The 25,349-nt window shown below is 38.3% G+C and overlaps 2 protein-coding genes across 4 annotated transcripts; one reads left to right on the top strand and one right to left on the bottom strand.

Annotated features, from left to right (window-relative positions):
* Positions 1-522: 522 nt before the first annotated feature.
* On the bottom strand, positions 523-8,078 carry LOC148160074 (uncharacterized protein F13E9.13, mitochondrial-like). 2 transcript variants are annotated; one of them, XM_088004027.1, is made up of 6 exons: positions 7,929-8,078; positions 5,538-5,620; positions 5,277-5,457; positions 5,010-5,160; positions 3,469-3,596; positions 523-771 (listed from the first exon to the last, which is right to left on the bottom strand). In XM_088004027.1, exons 2-6 carry the CDS (start codon positions 5,595-5,597, stop codon positions 572-574), a joined length of 720 nt encoding a protein of 239 aa, XP_087860153.1. In that variant the 5' UTR covers positions 5,598-5,620; positions 7,929-8,078; the 3' UTR covers positions 523-571. The 2 variants fall into 2 exon arrangements, with proteins under 2 accessions (XP_087860153.1, XP_087860152.1); XM_088004026.1 differs by lacking the exon at positions 7,929-8,078 and adding an exon at positions 5,866-5,977.
* Positions 7,363-22,262, top strand: LOC148160075 (G1/S-specific cyclin-E1-like). Of its 2 annotated transcripts, XM_088004025.1 has the most exons (12): positions 7,363-7,631; positions 8,184-8,234; positions 8,448-8,535; positions 11,013-11,075; positions 12,137-12,306; positions 12,715-12,850; positions 13,402-13,548; positions 13,630-13,725; positions 18,107-18,241; positions 18,459-18,570; positions 19,948-20,105; positions 21,287-22,262. In XM_088004025.1, exons 2-12 carry the CDS (start codon positions 8,221-8,223, stop codon positions 21,470-21,472), a joined length of 1,305 nt encoding a protein of 434 aa, XP_087860151.1. In that variant the 5' UTR covers positions 7,363-7,631; positions 8,184-8,220; the 3' UTR covers positions 21,473-22,262. The 2 variants fall into 2 exon arrangements, with proteins under 2 accessions (XP_087860151.1, XP_087860150.1); XM_088004024.1 differs by lacking the exon at positions 7,363-7,631 and having other exon boundaries at positions 8,206-8,234; positions 12,140-12,306.
* The last annotated feature ends 3,087 nt before the right edge of the window (positions 22,263-25,349 follow it).

Consider the following 25,349-nt stretch of genomic DNA (forward strand, 5'->3'; position numbering starts at 1 on the left):
GATGGACAGATGGATGGAAAAGCACATACTTTGCAGCCAAAAGACAAAAAGATATACTTTTTAACCATCTTATGGTCTTTAGAGAAAGGGTCCACTAGACCCTGTGAACCTTTTAAACCCTGTGTGCAGACTGGTGGGGTTGCACTAACCCTTATACAAGGTTTTCCTTTGTGTGTATGTGGTTTAGGGAACTGACGGTCTGACGGGACCTCAGCCCTCTTCCTCTCTGCTGTCTGACTGTGACATCTGCCACGCTCCTCCTGAGCATCCCACTAAGATCACAGGAGGGTTAAAAAATATGCTCTACATTGTTACATGAAAACAGCTAGCATTTTTAAAGACCTTTACATTTTAAAGCATTAATTCTTTAGTATTTTTGGCCAAAGTTATTAAGTTCCACAGTGGATGTTATAAAGAGCCACATGTGGCTCTGGAGCCGCAGGTTGCAGACCCTCATCTGGAAGAAGGTGCTCTGGTTAGATGGGACTAAACTGATAAAGCACAAACCAGACAAACAGGAAGTAATCTAATCTGCCTTTATTGTCAATCAGCAGCTTAGTGGTGGTGAGAACTAGCTCTGTTGCTTTCGTAGGTGATGTATTTTTGCCATGAACCTCTTGACTCTCTCTGGATCAATTGCATTGGCCCAGTGGCCACCATGTTTAAAATGAGATCCAATGATCATTCCATTGGCATCCAGGAAGTTTTCAACATTGTCGTATGTCACTCCAGAACCGATGAGCACTGGGATTTTCACAGACTGGGAGACCTCTGCAAAGGCAAAACACAGCAGGAGAACTCTGCTTTGATTCATTCATAAATTAACCGTGACCTCTGTCTAGTTTCAGATGGCTTTATAGATCTTCCCAGCTTTTGTCTTATCAACTTCCAGCACAGATGATAAAACATCCTGTCCTGCAGAGTGAACATGCGGAAAATGTTTGGGAGTGAAAAAGAGCGACAAAACTGTGTGCACAGGAAAGATGGGACATAATGACACCAGGAACTCTTCCTGGTCTATCTAAGGTTTTCACATTTTGAAATGTGGTGACTTAAACACTCACCTACAAGAATAAAAGGTTACTTGAAAGAGTTCTTATTTTATAAAATATTGTATTTACCATTAAGTTCCAACTTTTTATGCAAAAAATACAACAAAAAATTGCTAAAAATAATATTATTTGAACTATAGGGGGAAGAAACTGATGTATTTTGTTCCCTCAGGTTGAAATTTTTCCTGTTTTCTAAAGTGACAAAGCAGAGGGAGAGGTGCCTTCATGAACCGTGAGATAAGTGAGGGCAGATCAGCCCAAGTGAACTTTGAACAGGGTGAAGGCTGAACTCCACGCCGACACGGCCGGCATCTTTCTGTCTGAGCCTGCTCAGTTCACAGACAAATCATATGTATGTGTGCGTGTGTGTGTGTGTGTGTGTGTGTGCGCCTGTGAGGAAAAAAAGCAGCAAGTGTGTGTCCTGTTCTGTATTTCAGCACTCATGAGACCCTCAGCTATGTGACTGGTCAACGGCTGAGTTCTGAGTTCTGACAGTAATAGTTGGACACTGTGATAAAATTAGACCCGGTGGTGTTTCTGGGTGAGGACTCTCACACCACATTACACTCTCACGAGAATCTTTAAAATAGAAAAGTGGGACAAAGAACATTTCTTTCTTTGGGCAAAAAGAACAAACAATACACAGGTACTCAGTACTGATGTTTAAATTGCTCTAAGCTGAAATCTGGACAAATGATGAGGGAAACTTGACTAGATGTTAAGCCGAAGTTTTCCCAACATGTCACCATAACACAGATAAACTATTTTTTAATTTTACCTGATTATGATTAAAAAAACATATAAACAGAGTGTGTTTGAGATAAGACTCAACTATTAGATGTGACAATATGTTGAAATTAGAGGCCGTGAAACTTATTATCATGTCCATTTTACCAACAGATCAATAAGTATTTCTAATGTTCACAAAATATTCCCTTTAGAACCTAAAATCTACCAAATTCAGCCTGGACATCTATGATCTCTGTAGTCATAGTTCAGACTTATTTTTTTTAAACAAAAGATCTCAGATATACTGAAACTACAATGCTTAAAACTGTTATTGTTAAAAGAAAAACTCTTAAAGACCCTTTGAAAGTCCTGCGAATAATTGATCCTGAACGTGAGACGGTCTTAGACCTTTAATCAGAGATTTGTCAATCAGTCATCCAGATATCAAATATCACTGCTCTCAGTTTTTGTGGATCCACATCAAAGGAGGTCAGAATTTTAATTTCTTAAAATAATTTATGCATCTAAATTGAAGATTTCTGCCAATTTCAGCAAAGGCATCAACTAGTGGCATGTACTTTGATACACTCTTTTATGTTTAATAAAAATCACATGAAGGTTTATGCTTTAAGGCATGAAGGAGAATAATCTTATTCCTTTGTTTTCTGTTGACTTTCAATCATTTAAACCTCTAAAGTGAAATAATTTTTGTAGCTCTAGTGGCTTCTACCCATTAATATCTGTATCTGGTGCACCTGCCTTTAACTGAGCTACGTGGATTCCAAAAATCAACTAACTTTTTATATAGCGTTTGGAAATCCCCCAGAATTAGTTAAAATCATAATAACCAGGTGAGACATCAGTGCTGGGGAGAAAAGAGACATATCGGTACATTACTCACTCCTTACTGACTCTCTGCTGCACTACTGTTAGAGCCTGCTGTGAATGCTAAGGCTAAGCATGGCAGACAGAGAGTTGTCATATAATGGTGAGTTGTTTCTCTGCCAATAGCACATTGAGCAGCCCATAAATAAGTGTGATTGAAAACCCCATTGTTTATATAAGTTACATACTGCAGCTTTACCATGGCTATTCTTCTCATATAAAAATTAGAATATCTATTGAAAGCAATTTAGTCGCAGAGAAACAAATCATTGATGTCTCAAATCACAGTAGAGGTTCATACTGCCACATTTCCAATGCAGCTATAACACTCAAAATGTTGAAAATATGTGTCTGTCATCTCTTGAGCATAAAACCTGAGTTAAAGAACATGCAGTTCACATGTTCTTACCCAGGGGACTTTCAGAGTTTAAATTCTTGTATGCATATTAAATACTTTTACATGGTGGGTGCCATAAATTAAAGCAACGTAAATGAATATGGATTGTTACTTTCAACTATTGTTCCCCATCTTAGTAAAATATCAACTCTTCACTACAACAGTGCCCTCTGCTGCTCACATCATCTAACAGCCTCTAAAATGAGTTATATTCTGATGCACTTTCTTTTTTGTTCAATCTAAATAATCAGTGGAATGATCTGTCCATCACAAAGTCAGTGTAGAAACATACTGATTTGTTTAGTTCTGCGTCTTGTTTCAAGGCAGTGATTGAGTGTGAAACAATGATGCTCCATACTGTCTTCACATTGCAGAAGCTTCCAGCTGAACAAAGTGCACCAGTACCTGTGAGCTCCCATGGGTCAGCCTGATCTCCGGTCGCTGCCCCAGTGATGACGACTCCATCTGAGAGGAAGAACTCCGCAGCTCGGGCAGTCTCCTTTATAGTCACATCAGCTGTCAGAGCATGAGAGCTGCAGACACACAGGCAGCAAGCTGAGCAACAAACAGCATGACTCACTTCTGACCCACAGAACTAGATAACTCATGAGATATTAAGATTAGTAATTATTGTACTGTATTAATATAGATAAAGTATACACTGTAAATTGTATTTCATTAAAAATGATAAGTGGATATAACTTGACTGGTCATGCTTTTGCTATACACACTCTATTAAAATAAGCCTACACTGTCAAACATTTGAGACACATTTAGTTGTTTATACAGGCGGCTTCTACTATGTCAGTCAAAGAAATCTTACAATTTTTAGATTTTGAACTTAAATGTGAGTTTTTACTTCTAACTGATTAACTTCAGTTGTGTGAAGTTTTTATTCATTTTGTCATGTCTCCAAAAGTTGAGTAAATGTGAGTTTTTGAGTAAACACTTTAAAAAAAACTGAAAGAAGAAAAAGGTGGAAGTGGGAACTATTTCTCAGGATACTAAGTGGCATATTGTTGTTTTTGACAGAGTGAGATGGAAGTGTGTTATATTGACCTGCCTCTTGTGTGTCAGTAAGGCAAACATTCATTTTAAAGCAAAAAGTCAACACTATTAACTAATTGCTATCAATAGATAGCAATAGACTTCTTAAGGCAGTAGATTGCATTGGTTTTTACTGGAGGGTATCTAATTCAGAGGGGGGTTGAATACAATTGTTTCACATTTAGAAGCATTTTTTAGACCCTACTTACAATTTAACCAATTTCCATACATATTTGTAACTTTTATAATTAACAAGGCTTTATTTGTTTTTTTTTTATTTTGTTTTTTTACATATTTGTTAAAACAGTCACTAGGTTTTGATCTTATGTGTTCCCTATGCTCCTACTGGAATCTGCAAAAATGCACCACTCTGGGTCAGAAACAACCAATCAGAGACAGGAGGGGGGTCTTAGTGCTGTCAATCATCCTCATGTATTCATTGCTCGATGTGCTAATAATGGAGAAATTACTTATCATTCCAGGACAACTGTTTATCTATCGCTGGCCATACTAACTAGCCTGAACACCTGTGCTGAAGTAGGTGTAGGGTAGCAGAGAGAATGGGGGAGGGCGTGAGGAGCGTATACAGGAGGGTGATTAACAGTGTTAAGACCCTCCTCCTGGCTCTCATTGGTTGTTTCTGACCCAGAGCGTGCATTTTAGAAAGCTAGCAACAGGAACACAGGAAGAAAACAGAGGAGCTTGATTTTTTCACAGATTATCTGTCTCATGTTATACTGTCATGATGTACTGACATTACAACAAATATATAAAAAACATATTGTTTATAAATCTTACACACTGCAGCTTTACTGGTGTCCTTATGGGCCCGCTGACTAACATGCGAACGTTTTGGGGACGACAGTTCAGGGATTTAACTGAACAGATGGTCACTTCACCTGTGCTTCTTCTTGATGTCGGTGAAGATCTGAACCCCATCAGCTCCAATCTGCTTGCGATATCTCAAAAGGTCCCCAGCACAGGCATTCAAAAGACCCTTGTCCGCCACATGAGAAAAGACAAAACCCTCTGCTCTGATGAAATCCAGACCTGAAAACAAACACACATCAAAGTGGTTGAAGAGTTGATCTGAACAAAAAAACTCAAGAGTAAAAACACCCAGCATGAACTGGGAAATTTTCTGATTAGCTGATGAAAAGCTGAACCTGAAGCCAAAGCTACAGCTAGCGCTTGCTGGTTAGCAGAAGATAGGATCTGGACTCCAAGGGGCAGAGTGGGGCAGACATGTCTGACAGCAGAGCAGACCGCAGTCATACAGGCGCACACTTCAGGGCCCAAGTTGAACGAGTAGGGGACATCGTGCATGTTTTCAATGATCAAGCCGTCCTGGATGAGATATTTATGAGTTCCACTCTCATTTAGAAGGGAAGATTTCAGCTGTGCTAATGTGATGTGTAGAAACTTACAATGCCTGCTTCAAGGTAGACCTCTGCTTCATGGCATGCTTCTTTGACAATCTGCAACATATTTAAACAACCCAGAGGAGTACCTGGAATAAAGAACAAGGACCAATTCAAAAAGAATTACAATTGTTTGCTAATCCCTTCAACACAATATAAAATGCAATTATTGCAAAACACTTCAGCATATGCAATGCTAATTTGTTGGAAGTTTAAGAGTAAATGTGTAAAATCTTTCCAGAGTCATTCAGCAGCAGGAGCTCCTGCTCCATGAACAATAAAAAAGTGAACAGTAAAACATTAGAGAACAAAGATTATAAAAATGTTAAGTTACCTGGCAAGGCTTTGGCATGAATCATACCAATAACGACAGATTTTAAGGATCCAAAAAGGCTCTGAAACTTCATTTTGTAGTTTGTGTGGAGCTACAAGGCTGCAGAGACTAAACAAAGTTAGTCTTCCTTTTCACTGGAATGAGGCGCATGTGACTGAGCAAGGTTCAAAGACAAAAATCAATGAAAGGCTGGAAAAATAAGTTATTAAATAAATTTGTTCAAAGAGTCTACGACTGGTTATCTGATGTTGTGATATAATTCATTAACACTTCCAAAAGCTCTGCAGAATGGAAGAATGGAAATAAGAAAATAAATCCGGAATATTGTTTTTATTATTTAATTATATAATTACAAAAAGTTGTTATCAAGAATTTTATGTATTTGTGTAATAATATAGATGTATGTCTCATAGATTTTTGACACACTTTATGGGATACGTTTATAAACTAATAAATCTACTCCATGTTGTTTCCAATTTATTTTTCATTATGAAATTAATAAATAATTATTGAATGGTTTATATACAATTTTGATAGTTCAAGCCATGAGGGAGATAAAAGTTTAAACAAATAATTACATGATCATGTCGAATAAAATATCAGTAGCCCAATGAAAAGACTTAAATGTAGTATTAGTAATTATCAATGTAGTCAAAATGTTGAAGTACATCTAGATTTTACTGTTTGGATTAACATCTAAATCTTTGCTTTATCAGTAAAATATGATAGAAACTTTTTTGCTGCTGCAAAATTTTTCAATGGTGGCATCAATAACCTGTGGCATTGCTTCACTTCCAGTGGTACCTGGAACACAGATCAACAGCTAAATGATTGAAATTTGAACACAAGTGATGCACCAATTGGGCATTAAAACTGGCAAAACATTAACATAAAACTGGCAAAACACTAAGCTTTTTAATGGCCTTAACTTTAAACCTTCTGGAGGACTATGCTCAAAAGCCCAGTCTGTTCCAGAAATCATAACAGTTTAACTTAACTATCGCAGTTTATATTCAGGTAAAATTTAGCAAGAGACTTGGTGTTCAACTCGCTAGCGGTCATGAAATCAAATATAAATGAGCCTAAGTAACTGTTCTGTTTGTTACAATTCAGCCTCTCTAATATGGCGGCGTCAGTGACGCATGACAAAACAAATAGAGCGGCGAACGTCTCTCGGTCGGTGTTTCTGGCAGTTTATGGTTAAATTGCCGCTGCCATCTGCATAACCTTGTGTGACAACAATGTAAGACATTCACAGAAAGAAAATACGCTTAAGTGCTACAAATATTTTATGATTTTGTTCACATTTTTTGGTTTAATCTAAAAGACCGGGGGTTTGTTTACATCTGACAAGCAAGCCACGCGGTATCTGGACACTTCCTGCTGCGAAAACACCGCCCCTGCAGCTGTCACCGCAGCAGTCACGCCTTCTGTTAACGGCACTTCACTGCAAACTTAAATTTTTGCTTCTTTTAACAAAGTGTAAAAATACCATCGTGATGATGTAAAGGCTAGGCATTTCAACTGCATCACACGGAGGTGAGAAGAGTGAAAATAGTCACGTAAAAAGCGGCTTAGTGTGGAGGTTTAGCCCCAATTTAAATGAACTCCTGACTGACGTCACAGCGTCGACTCATCTGTTCTGTGCAAGGCGCGAGCTCAGCTCAGACTACCGAACAAAGCGGCCAGAAGTCCGAGCAACAGCCACGCGCTCATATTTAATATCTGACACTGAGAAGAGTGAACTTCAAGGGCAGAGACCTGAGGTGAGCTGCTTCAATCGCAACCGTCACTGCAGCGAGTTAAAACAGTTTCAGCTCACACTTCTGAAAACTCAGCTGACTTACCCAAACTGCAACAAAGTTGGAATACACGCTGTTTCTAATAATTATTAGAAAGTCGGCGTGTTGCTATTGTTAACTTCAGGCCTAATATTGTTTGTTTGTTTGTTTGTACGACTTGTTAAACAAGATCTCAAGCGTGTCTGATGATGTACTGGTTGTTCGGCCATTATGTGAAAAGCAGCTGTCCAAAGTTAGCGAGGTGCAAGAAATGGAATTTACCTTAAAATAGGCGACGGCGTGAAGCTTTACAAACACTGTATCATCTGGAGTTTGTCACAAAATGACTTCATGTTCAGATTTGCTTGTTGGGCCTGTTTTCGCAGAGCCTTAGCTCTGCGTACTGTACCAGTTTACCCGCGCCTGGCTCGGTTTGGCTTTGTCGGAAGGAGGGAGCTCAGCGTGGGGGTTGGGGATTTATGAATGTGTAGTTTTCTTTTTAAAAATTCTCCTAACCTGACTTGTTTTCTGTCTTAGGTTTGCTCTGAACGTTTGAGCGGCCTTTGAGAGGATAATGCGGGGACAACAGTGAGTCTGACATTGAGTTTATGAATGAGTTCGGAACCAGTGTCTGAGTGTGACGACAGAAAGTTACAGAGCCTTAGCCATCCGGCTAATCTGTGGCCTGTTGTCACAGGACTTTATTTGGGCCACAAGAACATGTTAATGCAGGCTTGTTCCACGATGTTACGTTGACACATGAGAGTTAATATCCCGTTTCCTTATGTGCTTATTTTACAGGGAAGACAAGGAACCGAAGTCTGCCGCAGTCGGAGCTTCCAAAGTGAATACAGTACGAACGAGAAAGAGGAAGGCAGATGTTGCTATTGTAAGGAGCATTGAGAGCCTGTTTGTCTTTACTGCTGAGTCTAAACGGGAATACACCTTTAGTTCCAACTCTTTTTTTTTTATGAAGTTTTTTTTTCACACTGATCTCACAAATGTCCATTGATTCTTCTTCCTTTTGGCAGTTAGCAGTAGATGTTACTCTGTTTTATTGCTTGTGATACTGCTTGTTTTTTATCACTATTCAGTTTATTCTTAAGATCTATGGTACATTCAGAAGTTTTCTTTAACACCATGGATATGAACCTCATTAACTGGGAGATTTGTGAATATTGATCCAACATAAAATTATTACTTTTAAAGAATTGGATTCACACATTCGAAAATATTTTTTTATTATTCCTAATCGATACAAAGACTATATATACAGATTAAAATTAATTGGTTAACATGAAATGCTATGTTGCTGATTCTAGAAGAATGTCTTTTGAATTTTTGTTTAAGTTATTATAACTGATCAATTAACTTCAGCTCTCCTCTTGGGTGATAGATTCTGTTTACTCCCACTAGCTGGATGGACAAACGATGAGTCTGTGGGAGTTTTATCAAGATGTAAGAGGGGGGAAGTGTAGATTTGGAATAGTCAGCAAGTCTTTATGTGCCATTCCAGGATCAACTGTAGCCTAGAACAAGTCTACTAGGATAGATGTGTTCCCATTTCAGATCAGATGATCAGGGTTGGTCAGGAAATTTATGAAAATCACAAAAGCTCAAACCTGCCATGAACTCTAAGGCCAGTTTAACATCAACATGAACTGAGAGAATGGCAGGAAAGTATTTTTTTATGTGAAATTGATACATTCATGCTCAGCTTAAATGTGCAACTTCCCACAATAATAAATAAAATTCCTTCAGGAGAAAATGAATATAGAGCTATTGACCGCAATGACAAGTATGTTTCAGTCCCTGTAGGACAGTGGTGGACAACTCCAGGCCTCGAGGGCTGGTCTCCTGCAACTTTTAGGTGAATCTCTACTTCAACACACCTGAGTCAAATAATGAGGTCATTAGCAGGACTCTGGAGAACTTGACTGCACTGAGGAGGTGATTCAGCCACTGGATCCAGGTGTGTTGGATCAGGGAGACATCTAAGAGTTGCAGGACACTGGCCCTCGACGACGATTGACCACCCCTGCTGTAGGATGTAGCTGTTCATTTTTTTTTGTGATTGCTGCAGCCTAACATTACTGATGTTGCAGCACCATTTTCGAAAAGTAGCAAGTTTTGTGTAAGCTTTATTTTTCCATAGCATGGTCTTGCGAAAAAGTTAAAATAGCTGACTTTTACAATAACGACAAGATTTGAACAGTTAAAGTGAAAATAATATTTTCAAGTACCTTCTTGAAAAAGCCCACTTAATGCAAATCAAATAATGTCCTGAGGAGATGTCAAAGTTCAAAAGAAGAATTCCACATTGGTCAGTCAAGTTAAACGGTTTACACAGCATATGCAAATCCTATAGAAAGTTTCAAGATGGTTTTTGCACAAATAAAAAAAGGTAAATGTGAGGCTAAATGTTACCGTTTAGCGTCACACATGCTTCCATCTTGCTGGTTCGACTTTCAGTGACATTGTGAAACAGGATGTTAAATTAGGAGGTTCAGGAGATTTGCAGAAATGTATTTGTGTTGCAGTGATTGGTCAGAAAAGGAAATACAGAAAATATTTAGGTGATCGGTCAGATTTGTGGAAAAGTTCAGATGACTGGTGAAAATTTGCGAATGAGTGAATTTGCATCGATCGCATTTCAACTTCCTGGAGGGACTGATACTTGAAGGAGCTAAATTGAGGCGTAATGGCACTGGACCAGCCATAGTGGTACAACCATCATGATGTGTGACTTTTTTTTTTTTTTCCCTGCTAGTATTGCTGCAAATTGGGACACATTTAAGTGCCTTAACAGATCAATGATTTCAAACAGACCTCAGAACTGGTTTTTGATTTGTTGGTAATGGATAAGGTAGGGCAACATTAAACTTCTTTATTGGCATGGACCTTAACCTTGTTTATGAACTATGGATCTGTTCCAGGCAAGAAGGGAGGTTTAAGACAGGAGTGCTCACATATTTTCAGAATTCAGCAAGAAGCTTCTTGATGACTGGAAAGAACCGTGTAATTTCCACAGTTCTTGGTGAAAGGGTTAAATGCTAAGAGACATTTAACCAAGTCTTCCTTGGTGTGTATGTCTATATTTGTGGTGGTATATGTAGTTTTCACCTTGTAGGGATCAGAGAAAAGCTTATGTGAGGGGTCCACCTAACTTGGTTTAAGAAATTAAAGTCAGAAATATAATCATTTCTCCCTGGAAAATTGTTGAAAGTTGTAGTTGAAATAAATTACTAAACAGCTCCTAATTGGTCATTGATGCTCATGAGTGTATATACAACTGTCTGCATTTGCTGTGTATTCTGAGCATTGGTTGAAATCTGTTCATACATTCTTTTTGTCTTGGATTTGTAGTTTTTACCAGACCCGGATGAAGAGGTAGACGAGATGACAAAGAAAAAGCACCGTGAGTCTGAGGTAAGTTTATTTTTCTGGCTGCCTTCAAAATGCTCTGAGAGGAAGTTTAAACTGGTAGCTTTTCTTTCCATCAACTGGCCTGAAGGGAAGGACTGTTAGCCCAGAGTTCAGGCTCTGTGCATGGAGATGAAAAGGTTTGTTTGTCTTTAAATGAAAAGCTGTGAATAATATGAAAACAATTCCACTGAAATATTAGGAAGTTAATCAAATGTAATAATATGTTTTACATTTCGCCACATAATACTTTGTGTGCGCACAGGAATTGTGTCAGACCAACGTATGTAACCAACGTAATTGTGAAATGGAGGGAAAACAATTTCAAATTCGTCTCACAAATGAAAATATGAAAAGTGTGGCGAGCATTTCTAATAGGCTTCTGTGAGAACACCTTTTAGAAATGATGCAGCTGGAAGTTGTTTAGAATTTCTTCAGTTTAATTTGGATCCAAACTTTGACTAGGCAATTCAAATGAATAAATAATTGTGCATCTTCTGTACCATACTTCTATCAGAGGTGATCATTTGCTGCAGTAAGCCTCTATTGCAGCAAATGATATTGCAAGAACAAACAAATATTGCATTTGTGGTGTTAATATGATCTTATTTATATCTTATCACAACATTTTATGGTATTATTACTGTAATGATAAATATGAAACTACTTATTACTTCATGTTTAGGTAACAGTGTGGCTATATTGGTCCTGAAAAACATTTTCATTTGAAATGAGCTTCTCCAGGAAGCGACTTCAAGATGTTTGATTTATTTCCACATAAACAGCACTCGATCCATTTCTTTTTTAAATTTACCAATATTTATTGATGCTTTCATGGAACAAACAGAAAAAATAGAAAATAATTTATTAAGCCTCATAAGAAACAAAATCATAAATTGTTCACAATAAGTCAGACCATTTATGATATGTTTATCATATCATAAATGATATGATAAACACCCACCTGTAGTTGATCTGAGCTCCTTTTGTCTGTGATCATCCCTCAGGAAAGTCACTCCTAACTGAAGAACACATTGTGTTATTTTGCTTGCATCTTGTCTTCCTAGCAGGTGAGCTGCAGTCTTGAGGTGGATTGCAGAAGTCCTCGCAGCTGGACCTCCACTCCGCCTCAGGAGGAGGACCAGCAGGGTTCCCTGACCAGTGCGGGTCTCTTTCACTACAACTTTCACAACATCTTTGTAACGCCGGTTCACTGCACTCCACTCCCCACGCTGTGGTGAGTTCTGTTTAGTGGTTGATTGTTCTGAGCTTTGGGAGCCCAGTCTGGTGCAATCTGGGCACATCAAGGGGTGAGCTTCTAAAAGCCATCCATCTATTTTCTATGTCTACCTACTCCACTCAGGGTGGCTGGGGCATTTTAAAATGGGAACCTAAAACTTGGAGTTTCCGACAACTGCTGAGTTCAGTGCACAAAGCAAAGTCTGTTCTTAATGCTTCGTTAAAAGGCAGCACATCTGGCTGATTATGGTTGACCTAGAAAAATATTTTAACAGTTTTACTGTGTTTTTAGCTTCTGAAGGAAAAAGGTCTAGGTCATGTTGTCTTTTACAGCATTTATTTTCCAATTGTTTCCTCCAGTTTTTCCATTGGATTGATTTTGAATTAATGCTTCTGTATTTGTCAGCTGGGCCAGTAAGGATGTGGTGTGGAGCAACATGCTGAAGAAGGACAAGACCTACTCCAGGGACATCCACATGCTGGAGAAGCATCCGCATCTGGAGCCCAAGATGAGGGCCATCCTCTTGGACTGGCTTATGGAGGTCAGTAAGGTGGCAACACCCTGGAGGGGAGGTCTACCTAGTGCTGGTCAAGATGGCTGAAAAACACATTGTGACATAAGCATTTCATATCAGTTGATATCAATAACTATTATTTTCTGTTAATTATACCTGTGTTTTGGTCAAGCAATTCCTCTTGACTTCCCAGAGAGAACTGATGTATGCACAGGGAGAACATGCAGACTCCATGCAGAAAGACCCCGGGCAACAGTGCTACCAACTGTGCAGCCCGCTGATCAGCATTCTATCAGATGTATTTTCTGTTGATATTGATCACGTGTCTGTTGTGATAGATATGGTGGTTTTATCGCCCAGCCCTAGATGTAGCGGCTGAGAGCATCGTGTGACAGATGTCTAAGGGAGCTGGCTCAGATGTTTACAAAATGCAGATAAAAGCTTAATTAAGATTCATCTAGGGGTCCTTATTGATGCAAACAAATTATAAAGCTCTTTGAGTTTAAAATGTTTGCGTGCACTAAGTGATTTGCAGGAAGCCCTTCAACTTCTTTTTCCTCTTTTTGAATGGATTTTAGGTAAGCGAGGTGTACAAACTGCACAGAGAGACGTATCACCTCGCTCAGGACTACTTTGATCGCTTCATGGCCACACAGAGGAACATCTTCAAATCCACACTGCAACTCATTGGCATTACGTGTCTTTTCATTGCTGCCAAAGTGGAGGTTAGAGCTGTTACTCTGTTTTCCATCATTATGGTGTTTTTTGCTGATGCAGTCCTCATCTCATGATTTTTGTTTTTCCAGGAGATGTATCCTCCAAAAATCCACCAGTTTGCCTACGTTACAGACGAAGCCTGCACAGAAGATGAGATTCTCAATATGGAGATCATTATCATGAAGGTAAACAACACTTAACTCCAAGATGTCCCATAAAATGTTCTGCATGTCAACAGGTAAAGTTAGCAACACGTCTTTTTCCCATAGATTAAAAAAATGAATATAGTTCAATAACATTTGCCATTTTTCTTAAACTGTGAGAATTTATAGTTGGTATGTATTGACATAGCTGCTTGTATTCTTTAGCTCCATATTCTAGGTCTTGGAAAAGGAATGACCATCTTAGAAATTAGCTTCATAAGTCACACATTAAGGTCCATAAAGTAACTGTAGATAAATAGATGCAGAGATAAATGGATGAAAAAGATCTATCATTGGTTAGTTCTGAAACTTTAGAAAATACACATCTGGACGAATCTATTGGCATCCCTGTGAATGTGTGTAATTGGCCCTAAAATAAATTTTTCTTGATGGACGTTTCCATGCAGGAATCTTTCCCAGGATCCAGGATGCTTCTCTGGGGGGCTTTCTTACCCCTGGGGTTGCACTGCATTTACTTCTAAAAGAATTTGCCATCCCAGCTTAACTGTAATAGTTGTTAAGATCATTCACTATTTTTTTTCAGCCATCTGGGGCAAAAGAGGACTTAAATCTGTCTTTGATAGTAATATTTTAGTTTGAACTTATTTATGTTTGGAAACAAAAATAAATTAAAACACACACCCACAGTTTTGGACCCAACAGGTTTTTAACAGATGAGATACTGCTGTGTGTCTGTGTGGTTTCTGCTCCTATGCAATGCCTTTCTCTGGTTTTGTGAAATATCTGCTAATATTACAAACTTCCTCTAACTTTGAAATTATTATAATACAGTTCATTACTGATTTATAATTTACATAGCCATTTATTTATTTATTTTTTTTTGCTATCCAAAGTTGTTGCTTTTCTCTTCTCCTCTGCTGTTGCTCCAAAAGCAACAGATCACAGAAGTTTGCATCAGTAAAATCCCTTTAGGTTTTTGTAGTTAGAACTTTTAAGGTGTAGCTATTAATTTATGCTGGTTTAACATGTGACAAATGTTATGTTGTACTTGTTAAGAGTTGTTTGCCTATTGAAAGTAAAGCTTAATCTTAATGCGATGTTCATAAGTGGTAGTGCGAACAGTGGCTAATTGAGTGTCACTATGTTGAAATTCTGACTTGTCCGACTCCAATTATGTTAACTGGAACGCTGTTACCTCGGTTGTGACGTCAAACCCAGCTAACTGGAACACAGCATTTATTCAGCAGATTGCTGTAGATACAAACAATCATACCAACTGTGTTTAAAAATGCTTAACATGGGGGTGCAATGATGGCACAGGGGAAAAACAAAACCCATGTATGGCAGCCTTAGTCCTCAATGCAGCTGTCACAGGTTCGAATCCCAGCCTGATGACCAGCTGGGATTTGAACCCTGGTCTTATGGACCACCTTCCTGTCTGACCACTCTCCAAGGCCACCAGAGCCAAAAAATCTTAAAAAAAAAAAAGGTTAACATGGTATTTCTTTTCTCCACTAAATAATAACATTAAATGTCACATTTGAAGTATATTTTAAAAAAATAGAATATTGTGGAAAAAGTTGTACTTCTTGTCACCCATTTCAGAAAGTGAAATTTATGTTAGATTAAATATACAGAGTGAGATTTCAAGGCTCAATGTTTCGTAATTTTGACATTTATGGCTTATAGATCTCAATATAAAAATGCCAACGTTTCAGAAGATTTGAAAATTGTGAAAAGTTAAATTCTGGAAACTCACTGTGTCATGCCTTAATCAACTAGTTAACTCAAAACACATGTAAAGCCTTCAGCTGCTCTCAGTCTGGGTCAGTCAGACACTATAAGGACATTCTAGAGCCCGTCATGCTTACTTATGCTGATTTAATTTTTCACTAAGAGTTAGCACCTGCTCTCACTAGCAAAAGGTACGAAAAGCTGTTTCAATCACCATGGTATTCCTGTTCTTGATGAGACTGGCAAACTGACCTGACCTGACCTGATCTGATTGCACTCGGTGTCTATAGAGTCAAGATGAAGACGACACACCAGACCCAACAATGCAGATGAACTGAAGGCTGCTATCAAAGCACCCTGGGTTTCCGTTACACCCAGCAGAACCACAGGTTGTTGATCTCTGTGCTAGAACTTGTGGTTTTCATAATCTGTAAGCCACAATCATCACATTTGGTGTAGCAAATCTGAAGAACACCATTTTCACTTTGTGAAATGAGTAATAAAATATCAAACTTTGGGCGAATCACAAGGAGGAGGAAGGAGCGTTGTGTAAGATCATTCAGCTCTATTCACCTGGATCTGATAATTTACTAATTTTAACACTATTATTCAAATAGCATGGGTTTACATTCCACAGTATGATGTAAAGGATTAATATTTGTAGGATTTTTTTTTTCTGTAATTAATCAAAACTGAAGCATGATTGTAAAAGGACAATCAAATACTTAATAGTGTTATCTTTCTGCAGTGGACGTTTTGCAGACATGGCCTACATTATCCATATGCAGGTCATGTGGATAATGGCTTTATCACCTTACTACCCTCTTCAAAAATGTAATGGTGCATAAAAAAACAAGAGTCACTGAATATATTAGTAGCAGAGATTTTGAATACATGGTACTAGGGCTGTTGTAAACGAATATTTTAGTAATCGAGTAATCTATCGATTATTCTTACGATTAATCGAGTAATCGGATAAAAAAAAAATTATAAAATGAAATATTGGTAAATCTGGCATAATACCGGTGTTACTATCAGATATCAATATCAGTCCAATTTTTCATATTTGAGCATCCCTAACAGTTGCTTTTTTGTAGTTTAGAAAACTAACCTGTAACAATAATAGCTCACTTTCTAAGTTAACCAGAAGAAAAGTTATAGAAAAATCTGAAATTATATTGAATTTAATAACAAAGAGGCAGGCTCACAAATATGCTTATAAAAATGTCTACAATCCAGCTTTTAGTTTATGTATTCATCTTCAGTGAGTTTAATAGATTAATTAAACTCACCTTGCCACCTAACCTGTCACGCTTTGGGTTTGAAAATACGGGAAATGCCGCCTGGAGTGGGAGGAGAGGGCGAATGAACGAACGTAAGATGGGGTGGAGGGGAGGAAATAGACCAGCGGACTGACGAACCGTTAGACCGGGGGACGAACACGGGGGGAAGCAATACGGGATATTTACGACACCTTCACTGGTCACACTCAGAAACTCATCTACCAGCCATGTACGATGCGCTCCGCCACCCGTTTCTTCAGACCGGGATATGAAATTTATTGTGCGGTTCGTCGGTAAAGCTACATTTACACGGTAAGCATCAGCTACTCAGCCGCCCGCCCTGTTCAGGCTATCCGCTCACCTCAGCGCTCTTCCCGCCGTTCGCTTTCAACCAGCAGCCCCGGAGGAGAAATGCTGCCGTACTCCAGGCATTCCCCCAGTCATTTTAAGGATGCTTATTGGTTCCCCAAAAACGATAAAAAGTCGGGCATTATCATCAATCAATAAAATCCCCACGGGCCAATCTTGAAGATTGGACTTTATGCCGCTGAGACTTAGCTTTTGTCAACAACTCAGAGGCGGAAGTGAGAGCTCCGCGCAACGCAAATGAAGTCCCGGCCGGAACACGGTGCGCTAACTAATAAAACATAAATTAACGAAGCTTCGAGGCAGGTAAATTTTCCTCGAGGAATTTTAGTAATCGAGGTACTCGAATCATTCGAGGAATCGTTTCAGCCCTACATGGTACTTTAATAATTGGCTAATGTTAGCGAGCAGTTCTTTGTGATTTTGCATGCATTGATATTTCAGTAACATTACATTTGTGCTATATTGTGTATCACAGATGTGAGTAGGACTGGCCAATAAATCAATGACAATATATATTGAGAATAGACACATAATCAATATCAATAGACAACACATCTGATAAGTTTTAAAATTTTCATTGAACTTTGATCCAGAACTGCACAGCATTCTGGGGGATGTAGGCAGAGGAAAGACGTTAGCTGCTCAACCTCGCACAGCTAGCTAAGCTAGGTGGATGGCGTCAACTAACTCACTCACTCACTCTTTGGTTACCTAACAACAACCTTGTTGAGTAACTTGCACAGCAGCAGTTTCAGATTTTGCCACCAGGCCTCATAACTGCTTAAAAATAAACTACAGCCTGGAATAAAAACTGGATAAATCATGAAAGGTCTCACCACTAGTGTGGTAGCATTTCAGATATTTAAAACAAAAAACTAATCTATAAATTATCTATAGAATGATATGAAACCTTTATTTCATGGTGCATATTACAGTCATCTTGTCGAGCTCTAGACATAAGACAGCTTTCTAGCAGGAAGTGATGTTTCTGATGTGTTGCTTCTCTTTACTCACAGGAGTTGAACTGGAGTCTCAGTCCACAGACTCCCATCTCCTGGCTCAACGTCTACATGCAGGTGGCCTACCTGAAGGACACTGAGGAGCTGCTGATCCCCAGATATCCTCAGGAGACCTTCACACAGATCGCTGAGGTGTGTTTCTATGTGACTTTGATGTCTGTAGGTTGAGGCTTCATCAGTGTCTGGAAACAAAAGAAACCAGATTTTCTCCAAACAAGCTGACACTTGGTGGGTCAAAAATGTAGAAGCCATTGTAAAATCTATTTAATAAGTGTTTGCAATAACTGTTTATTTTACTTAGCATGAAAATGTAATAGTTTTGCTTCAGCATGTCCTCATTTCCTTTCAGTTGCTGGATCTGTGTATGCTTGATGTGAGGTGCCTCGAGTTTTCCAATGGCATCCTTGCTGCGTCTGCACTGTTTCACTTTTCCTCAGTGGAGCTAGTGGAAAATGTCTCAGGTGAGGAGAACATGACTTTCTAACATGCAGAGAGGTGAAGTTTAATTAAAAACATGTTGAGGTTTGTCATTGAATATCTGAATATGTGGAGCCTCAGTTGGGATTTGAAGGTGTCTGTATCTTGGGCCAAAGGTTTTGGCAGTGACACAAATACTATCACTGCCTGTTATATAAAAATCATTTTATTTGCATTAAGAGTTCTATTTCAAGAAGGTCCTTAAAAATGATATTTGCATTTTAAATATTAAATTGTTAAAATCCTGTCATATTTAGGAAGGCTATGTGCAGCTATTTCAACTTTTTCGTAAGACCGTATTTTGTCAAAAATAAAGCTAAAGAAATTTCAACTTTGACCACAACTTTTTGAACAAGTTGTCACATCAGTCATTTTAAGCTGCAAGAATCACAAAAATCGCTACAGGGCCAGCCGGCCAATAAGAGAGGAGATCAGAAAAGCCTGTCACGATGAAGCCAGACAATCAGCTGTGGAGCTTATTTAAAAACTCAGGTTACTAAACGGAAAGCTTGCTCCCTATTGGAGCCGAATATTTCTCTTTGGTACTGCTCCCTAGTAGTGCCACATAGATAAAATCTCCCCGTTTGTCTCAATGTGTAGTGCAGCGACTTTAGCTCGTCATGCAGTCCCGGCCCAAGGTTACATGGAGCCTTGAACAGAATTTGGTTTAGGGGTCCCTATTCCTGCTAACCACATCAGCCACACTAAGGGCGTTTCAATACAGATTTAGTGGAATGTGGGAGAGAGGGGTTAAATTAGCTGAGCTTAAAAGTAACCAGTGATGATTATAATTTACCTAGATGTATTTGTGGACAGAGCTCAAACTCGGAGATTAAACTCATAGCATCAGATTGTAGCTATGGTAACAAAACGATCTAAGTACAAAGATTGTTCTTTGTACTTTCCAACTTGTTAAAATCTTAAATTTAAATATTGAACAATTTTAAATCTTTTAATTTATCTCTGAAACCATTAAATCAAATTTAACAACATTGTCATTCTCGATGAACAAATGTTATAAGTGGATCTATGGTTTAAGTTCAGATGTTAACATTTGAACTTAAGGTCTGGGGGTCTTAACCAGCTGCTAAGTTCATCTATGCTTTGGGTCAACTCTAAATGTCACCAGCATCAGAGCATTTTTAGATCCACTGGCTGATGAAATGGGATTTAACAGAAGTACTAAAAATTTATATTTATTTGTATATTTCGTGTTAAGACTCTAGCTGTACCTTTAAGTATTAAGTACATAATTAAGCCAATCTACATGAGCAACTAGACATGTGGTTTTCCAGATATTGTATTTTTGCTTATTTTCATTTTGCTACAGTAATGAGTTTTGCTCCTTGCCTTTTATGCAGCTCTCAAGAGGGTGGAGGTGGAGGAATGTGTGAGGTGGATGGTCCCGTTTGCCATGGTGCTGCGAGAGGCCGGCGGCTCACCAATGAAAACCTTCACTGGGATCTCTGCAGACGACATGCACAACATCCAGAGCCACTCGTCATTCCTTTCATTGCTGGTAATAATTATTTTAAATTCTAGTACAAACCAGATGCATCAAGGGTGAGAAGATGTAAATCTTTACATAGTTTTATATTTCTGCTAGGTCTGTCAACATTAATATATGCAAATAATCTGAAAATTTTAACACATCAGTATTACATAATTCAGATTAATCAAACTACTTATTTTGACCTAAAAGCATCTCTCCCACAGAGGGTTACTGCTGTTGTTGGTGATGAACAACAGTGACGGATTAAAGTTTTCTACAGTAGCAGACGGCAACAAAAGTTGAAAATTTTTCAGCTTACTTTTGTTACGTCGGTAGGCTGCATGTACACACTTACATGTACGAGATTGAAATTTCACAATTACGCTGGTCACTCTGCTGGATGACAAGCGACTGTCACCTCATCGTACAAGTTTCATAGTAAATGAATGGAGAGACATTTTTCATTTAACATTTAAAGCAAAATGAATTCCTTTAAACCTTCCTTGTGTGTGCATGTATGTATGTGTGTGTGTGTATATATATATATATATATATATATATATATATATATATATATATATATATAATTGATTTGGAACAATAAAACATTAACATGCAGTGGTGGTGTTTGATATGGGCTGTTGAGGCAGATGCCCTGGGTGACATCAGAAGGGGGTAGGCACCCAAGAACTAGAAAATAAAATACATCATCACCTTCCAACATTAATGTCCTTAGTCATTTTTTGTCAAAAATTATTTTCTTTTTGCCTAAAACATCATTTGGAAAGAGATTTAATTTTTTTTGTTTTTGTTTTTTGTCAAAAAATGAATTGGACATTTTTTATGTCAGTTGTCCCCTGAACAAGTGTGCTGCTACTTGTATGCATGTGTGATGGAGTAATGCTGATGAGAAATGAGAGACTAAATTGCCTGAATTTTTTTTTTGCTACAAAAAAGTATCAGATATTGCTTAATTTTAATTGGCGTGCAGCAGAAGGAGAGGGTTGCCCAGGTCACCATTTCTATAAGAACCTCAACTCTGTACATATTTATATTTCAAGCTTACAAAGTTAGACATAGTGTGACTTATCAGATTACATTTTTTTAATCGATTCACAGCAATAGTTTCTCCACACACAAACTGTGCTGGGTACAGATTGAGATCTTATTATTAGTGTTTTATTCCAGTGTGTTTTGGTTGTGTGCAGACCAAGGCCCAGTCCTACCACAGCGTGGACCTGAAGCATCCCAGCAGCTGTCCCGTTCCCTCTGGCGTCCTGACTCCGCCTCTGAGCAGTGAAAAAACAGACGAGTTGAATGGAGCTGAGACTTCAGGACCCACAGTCAGACCACGGATGTATACGCCTCCCCTCCAGACACATCTGCCAGAGTAGAAAACACTTCAGCCTGGACCTGAAAGACAGACAGATTGCCAACCTAACCTGTTTAGAAGGACACAGGAGGTTCTCAGTGCTTCTGTAGACAGGCTGGCTTCAGTTAAAGATGAGGTAGAAGCTCCCTGACCTGCAGCAACGTCACCGATTCAACCCTTCCTTCAGTGTGCAAGCAGAGGTGGGATTAGGACGATGTGAGGCAATCTGTTAGGTTCCTATCCTTGTTTCCTATGCAGGGACAATATAGAGGTGACATTTTACAGATTCTATACTTGATTGTATGCATGTGTTTTAACAGTGATTGGTGTGTGCATAATGTTTTTTTTTCTATTATATATATTTTTACCATTTTTCGTCTCATTCGCCCAATAACTATTTCTAGGGTCATATTTGGTCCTATGTGCTGCTATGAAGTGGGCTCTGCATGATGGGAAATGTTTGTGTGCAAGAAATGGCATGTTCTTCTTTAGTTTCCTTCTCTGGTGTTGTCGGCTGAAATGTGACCAGCGGCCGTGTCTTTGGGACCAGTAGCTTGGCTACCTCAAAGTGAACCAGCCAGGCTTTAAAAGCTACAACATTGATTGTATTTAATGTTTTTTTTTTCTCACACTTTGCAGTTTTTTTTCTCCCCATCAAAATGTCAGATTTCTATTTTTCTTCGTATATAAAATGCTGCTACATGTTTTACATTAAAGGTTAAGATTTTTGTGATATCCATGGATTAGCCTTTTCTAAAGGCACTTTTTTTTAAAAAGGTTATAAAGTTTTGAAATTCTGTTTAAATGTAAAAGGCGTTTTGGTTTTTGTCTCTTTGTTCTAGAATCACAAGACTGCTCGATTCCACTAGGTGTCAGTCATGCTTTTACAATTCATATTCCATTCATAGTAACTTAATGTACTCTTAAAAAATTAACAAAATATGTTCAGATAATTATTTTTTAATCCAGTTTTTTAACATTATAGTAAAGTTTTCCAATATATCTTAAATTTCATGTTTGGTAAATCATGAATATGGCCCAAAGCTTTTTCTGCAAGTAAAAATGTTGGGCAACTCAAAAATTAAACACTTGTGTGAAGCTCAAATACCTTTATTGGTTTGCCTTGTAAACTGAAACTGACCTCAGTAGCAAAGACAGGACAAGGTTTGAATTTCTACGATAAAGTTTTTTTTTTTACTCCTGTATAAAAAATCTAGGTAACTCGTTTGATGTAATAAATCTCCTCCAGTTATGAAATCACTGATAAATGTGCAAAAATGCCCAGTCTTGGTCAGTGAAGTGGTTCTGACGGCACCTTTCATGGTCCTTCATTCCTGTTGAACATTTCTACATTTTGTCTATCAACAACCACAGACTTTAATGTATTTTTATTGGAGTTTAGTGTGAGGCTACATGGGTTATCAAGTTTCTACAAATAGAAATCTGGAAATGGCATGCACTTGTTTTCAATGCCTTTTACTCTGATTCCCCTAACTTTTTTCAAATTTCCCTTTTTAATTTAGAAGTTTAGTTTTAAATTAAGAAACTCGAATCAAATTTTAAAGTTTCAGCACAATGCCAGTGTAAGCTGACATTGTTTTAATAAAACATTGCTGTAATAAAACATGAGTCTGTAAACCCTTTACAACCACAGAAATGGAGAGTATCAAACAAAGCTCACTGACAGTCAGGATTCTGGTGGAAAACTTTAGATGTTGACTTCAGTTTGGTTCTTTGCCGTTCACCAGTTGGATTCATTCGCCCTATGTCATAATGGGCACTGGTGTGCCCATTCTGAATTTTGTCTAGACAAGATTCAGAACTAAATCTGAGGTTACTGGGACAAGAGATCTCACAATTTTATATATTTTCAAAACCTTTGCTAGGTATTGTGTGAAAATATTGTCAGCAGTGATGCTGATAGAATCTTACCAAACACTTCACCAGCGTGTTTGAGGGAGTGCACACTTATTCAAGTGATTTATTGCACCTCGTTTGTTCTTTACAAATTATTAGATTCCTTTTCTAACATGATTATCAAAATTCATCCATCTATCATCTCTGAGGGTTTGGGTTTTTTTCTTTTTGTTTTTACAATCAAGAATGAAGCTTGTTTCTTTAAATGTCCATTTTTGTAAAACCAGCTTCATCAAACATTGTTTTTGTGCTCTGTCAGATGCAGGCCACCTGTTTCGAGCTCTAGATGTTGAGAATAAGCAACACGCAGTCTTGGTAACCACTCGCATAGATCCAGGCTTCTCAGTGTCTCCAGAGGAGGGTTTTCTCTCTGCATGTTTGTAAATGGCAGCAGCGCTGTTTGCTCTAGCTAAGCAAAGTTAGAACCAGGACAGACCTCCCTCAGGGCCTTGCCACCATCCCATGTAAACAACTCGCACCAGTGTATATTAGACACTTTGATGTTACCAGCTGACTTAGTTTCTGTTCTCTTACTCCTAAATATTTTATTGATGCAGGCTTATTTACAACTGTGGAAGAAGATATTGACAATGTGTGACTTCTGCTTATCAAAAACTCTGAGGAACAAAGTTATCCTCTGGTATCATGGGAGCAGCTACTAATAATTAGCATACAGGACAGGAGTGAAACTTACGCATCAACTTCTGCAAGACGGTTTACACCCCTCACCAAGCCCACCTGCCCTCAGATCTCAAGACCCTGGACAGCACCTTTCAGGTAAGTGAAATTATTTCAAGTATGTTTTTGTCTCCTTCTGGTGGTGAATCCAGTAAACAGTGCTCTTGTTGGCTCTGGTCTAGGACAAGCTGTTAGCTTCAATTTCTGAGATAATGATCTGTATTAAGAGAGTTATTGGCTTCTTTGTTTATAACCTAATCACAGAACCCAATACTAAAAAAAAAAGAGACATATGTTCTATTTTATTAGAAACAGCCTGATCCAATTAGTTGACTTGGTTCAATCAAAGCCAGACTGTGTGAGTTATGGAATAGGGTCAATAAGTCATTCATTTATCCAGCCATTTCTGCCAAGGTGCAGTTCCAGTCAGAAGTTTACATACAGTCATTATCATTCATTTGGGGCTTTAAAGTTTTTATTTATTTATTTTTTATGTATAATGTACAACTTTTCTTGAAAATTATTTGGTTGGAATTTAACATCAGGTTTGCAGGAGGTGTGTTCTGCTTTGCTGAGCCGGTGATGAGTGGATTTCAGTTCCTTTAACCACTTCAAACCAGTTGAGAAAAACTGCAATAACTGAACCAAACCTATTGCAGTGTAGCAAACCTGACAAATGAAAGTGTTTTGTTGTCTGGTTTTAAAGTTAGCATTATTGCTAAAGTAACCAGACGCTGTGTACACACTATTCATGAACCGTAGAGCAGTTGTAGATTAAACACAGAATGTGTGGATTGAGCCTTTTTTTATAACCTAAGTACAAAAGGCTCAGTGTTATTTTAAATCTTTATGGGATTTCATAATGTGTGTTTGTGTGTGGCATGGTTTCCTGTCAATACTACAGCACACATTTCTGGTTCCCTCTTCCATTGTAATTCATTTAATTAAAGAGATTTTATTCACAGGCACACAGCTGGCGACGGCTACTTTCTATTAGCCATCTGAGTGGACGCTCAGTTCGGCGGGAGGACGTGCTCTGGGGCTGCTTCCTATGGAGCGCACAATGCTATTTTCATCTCCCAGCTGAGTTTGTTGTGTGTTTTGAATTTATTAATCATTGATTTTAATGTGCTGCCTCTTGACAGTGGCAGCTACCCACGCATTAATTAATTCTTGCTTCCCAGCCTTACAAAATGGCATTTAAGAAACAATGAGAGGTCGGCTGGTGTTTCCTCTGACCTATAAATGGAAGGCATCAAAAAGCAAAATGTCAAAATTTGCTTTTATTTGTTCTCTTCTTGGCA

This window comes from Poecilia mexicana, unplaced genomic scaffold (genome assembly GCF_051168715.1).
Source record: "Poecilia mexicana isolate PSO_F unplaced genomic scaffold, ASM5116871v1 scaffold_3, whole genome shotgun sequence".
In the NCBI taxonomy this organism is placed as follows: Eukaryota; Metazoa; Chordata; class Actinopteri; order Cyprinodontiformes; family Poeciliidae; genus Poecilia; species Poecilia mexicana.

Bases quoted from the DNA above. Each gene is read 5' to 3' on its own strand.
- LOC148160075 (XM_088004025.1), top strand. The intron at 13,549-13,629 runs GTTAGAGCTGTT...TTGTTTTTCCAG, and splicing joins TCATTGCTGCCAAAGTGGAG to GAGATGTATCCTCCAAAAAT. The intron at 18,242-18,458 runs GTGTGTTTCTAT...ATTTCCTTTCAG, and splicing joins CCTTCACACAGATCGCTGAG to TTGCTGGATCTGTGTATGCT.
- LOC148160074 (XM_088004026.1), bottom strand. From the start codon at position 5,938: ATGAAGTTTCAGAGCCTTTTTGGATCCTTAAAATCTGTCGTTATTGGT. The intron at 5,161-5,276 runs GTTCAGCTTTTC...GTTTGTTTTCAG, and splicing joins AGCTGTAGCTTTGGCTTCAG to GTCTGGATTTCATCAGAGCA. The intron at 3,597-5,009 runs GTGAAGTGACCA...GTGTGTCTGCAG, and splicing joins GACATCAAGAAGAAGCACAG to CTCTCATGCTCTGACAGCTG.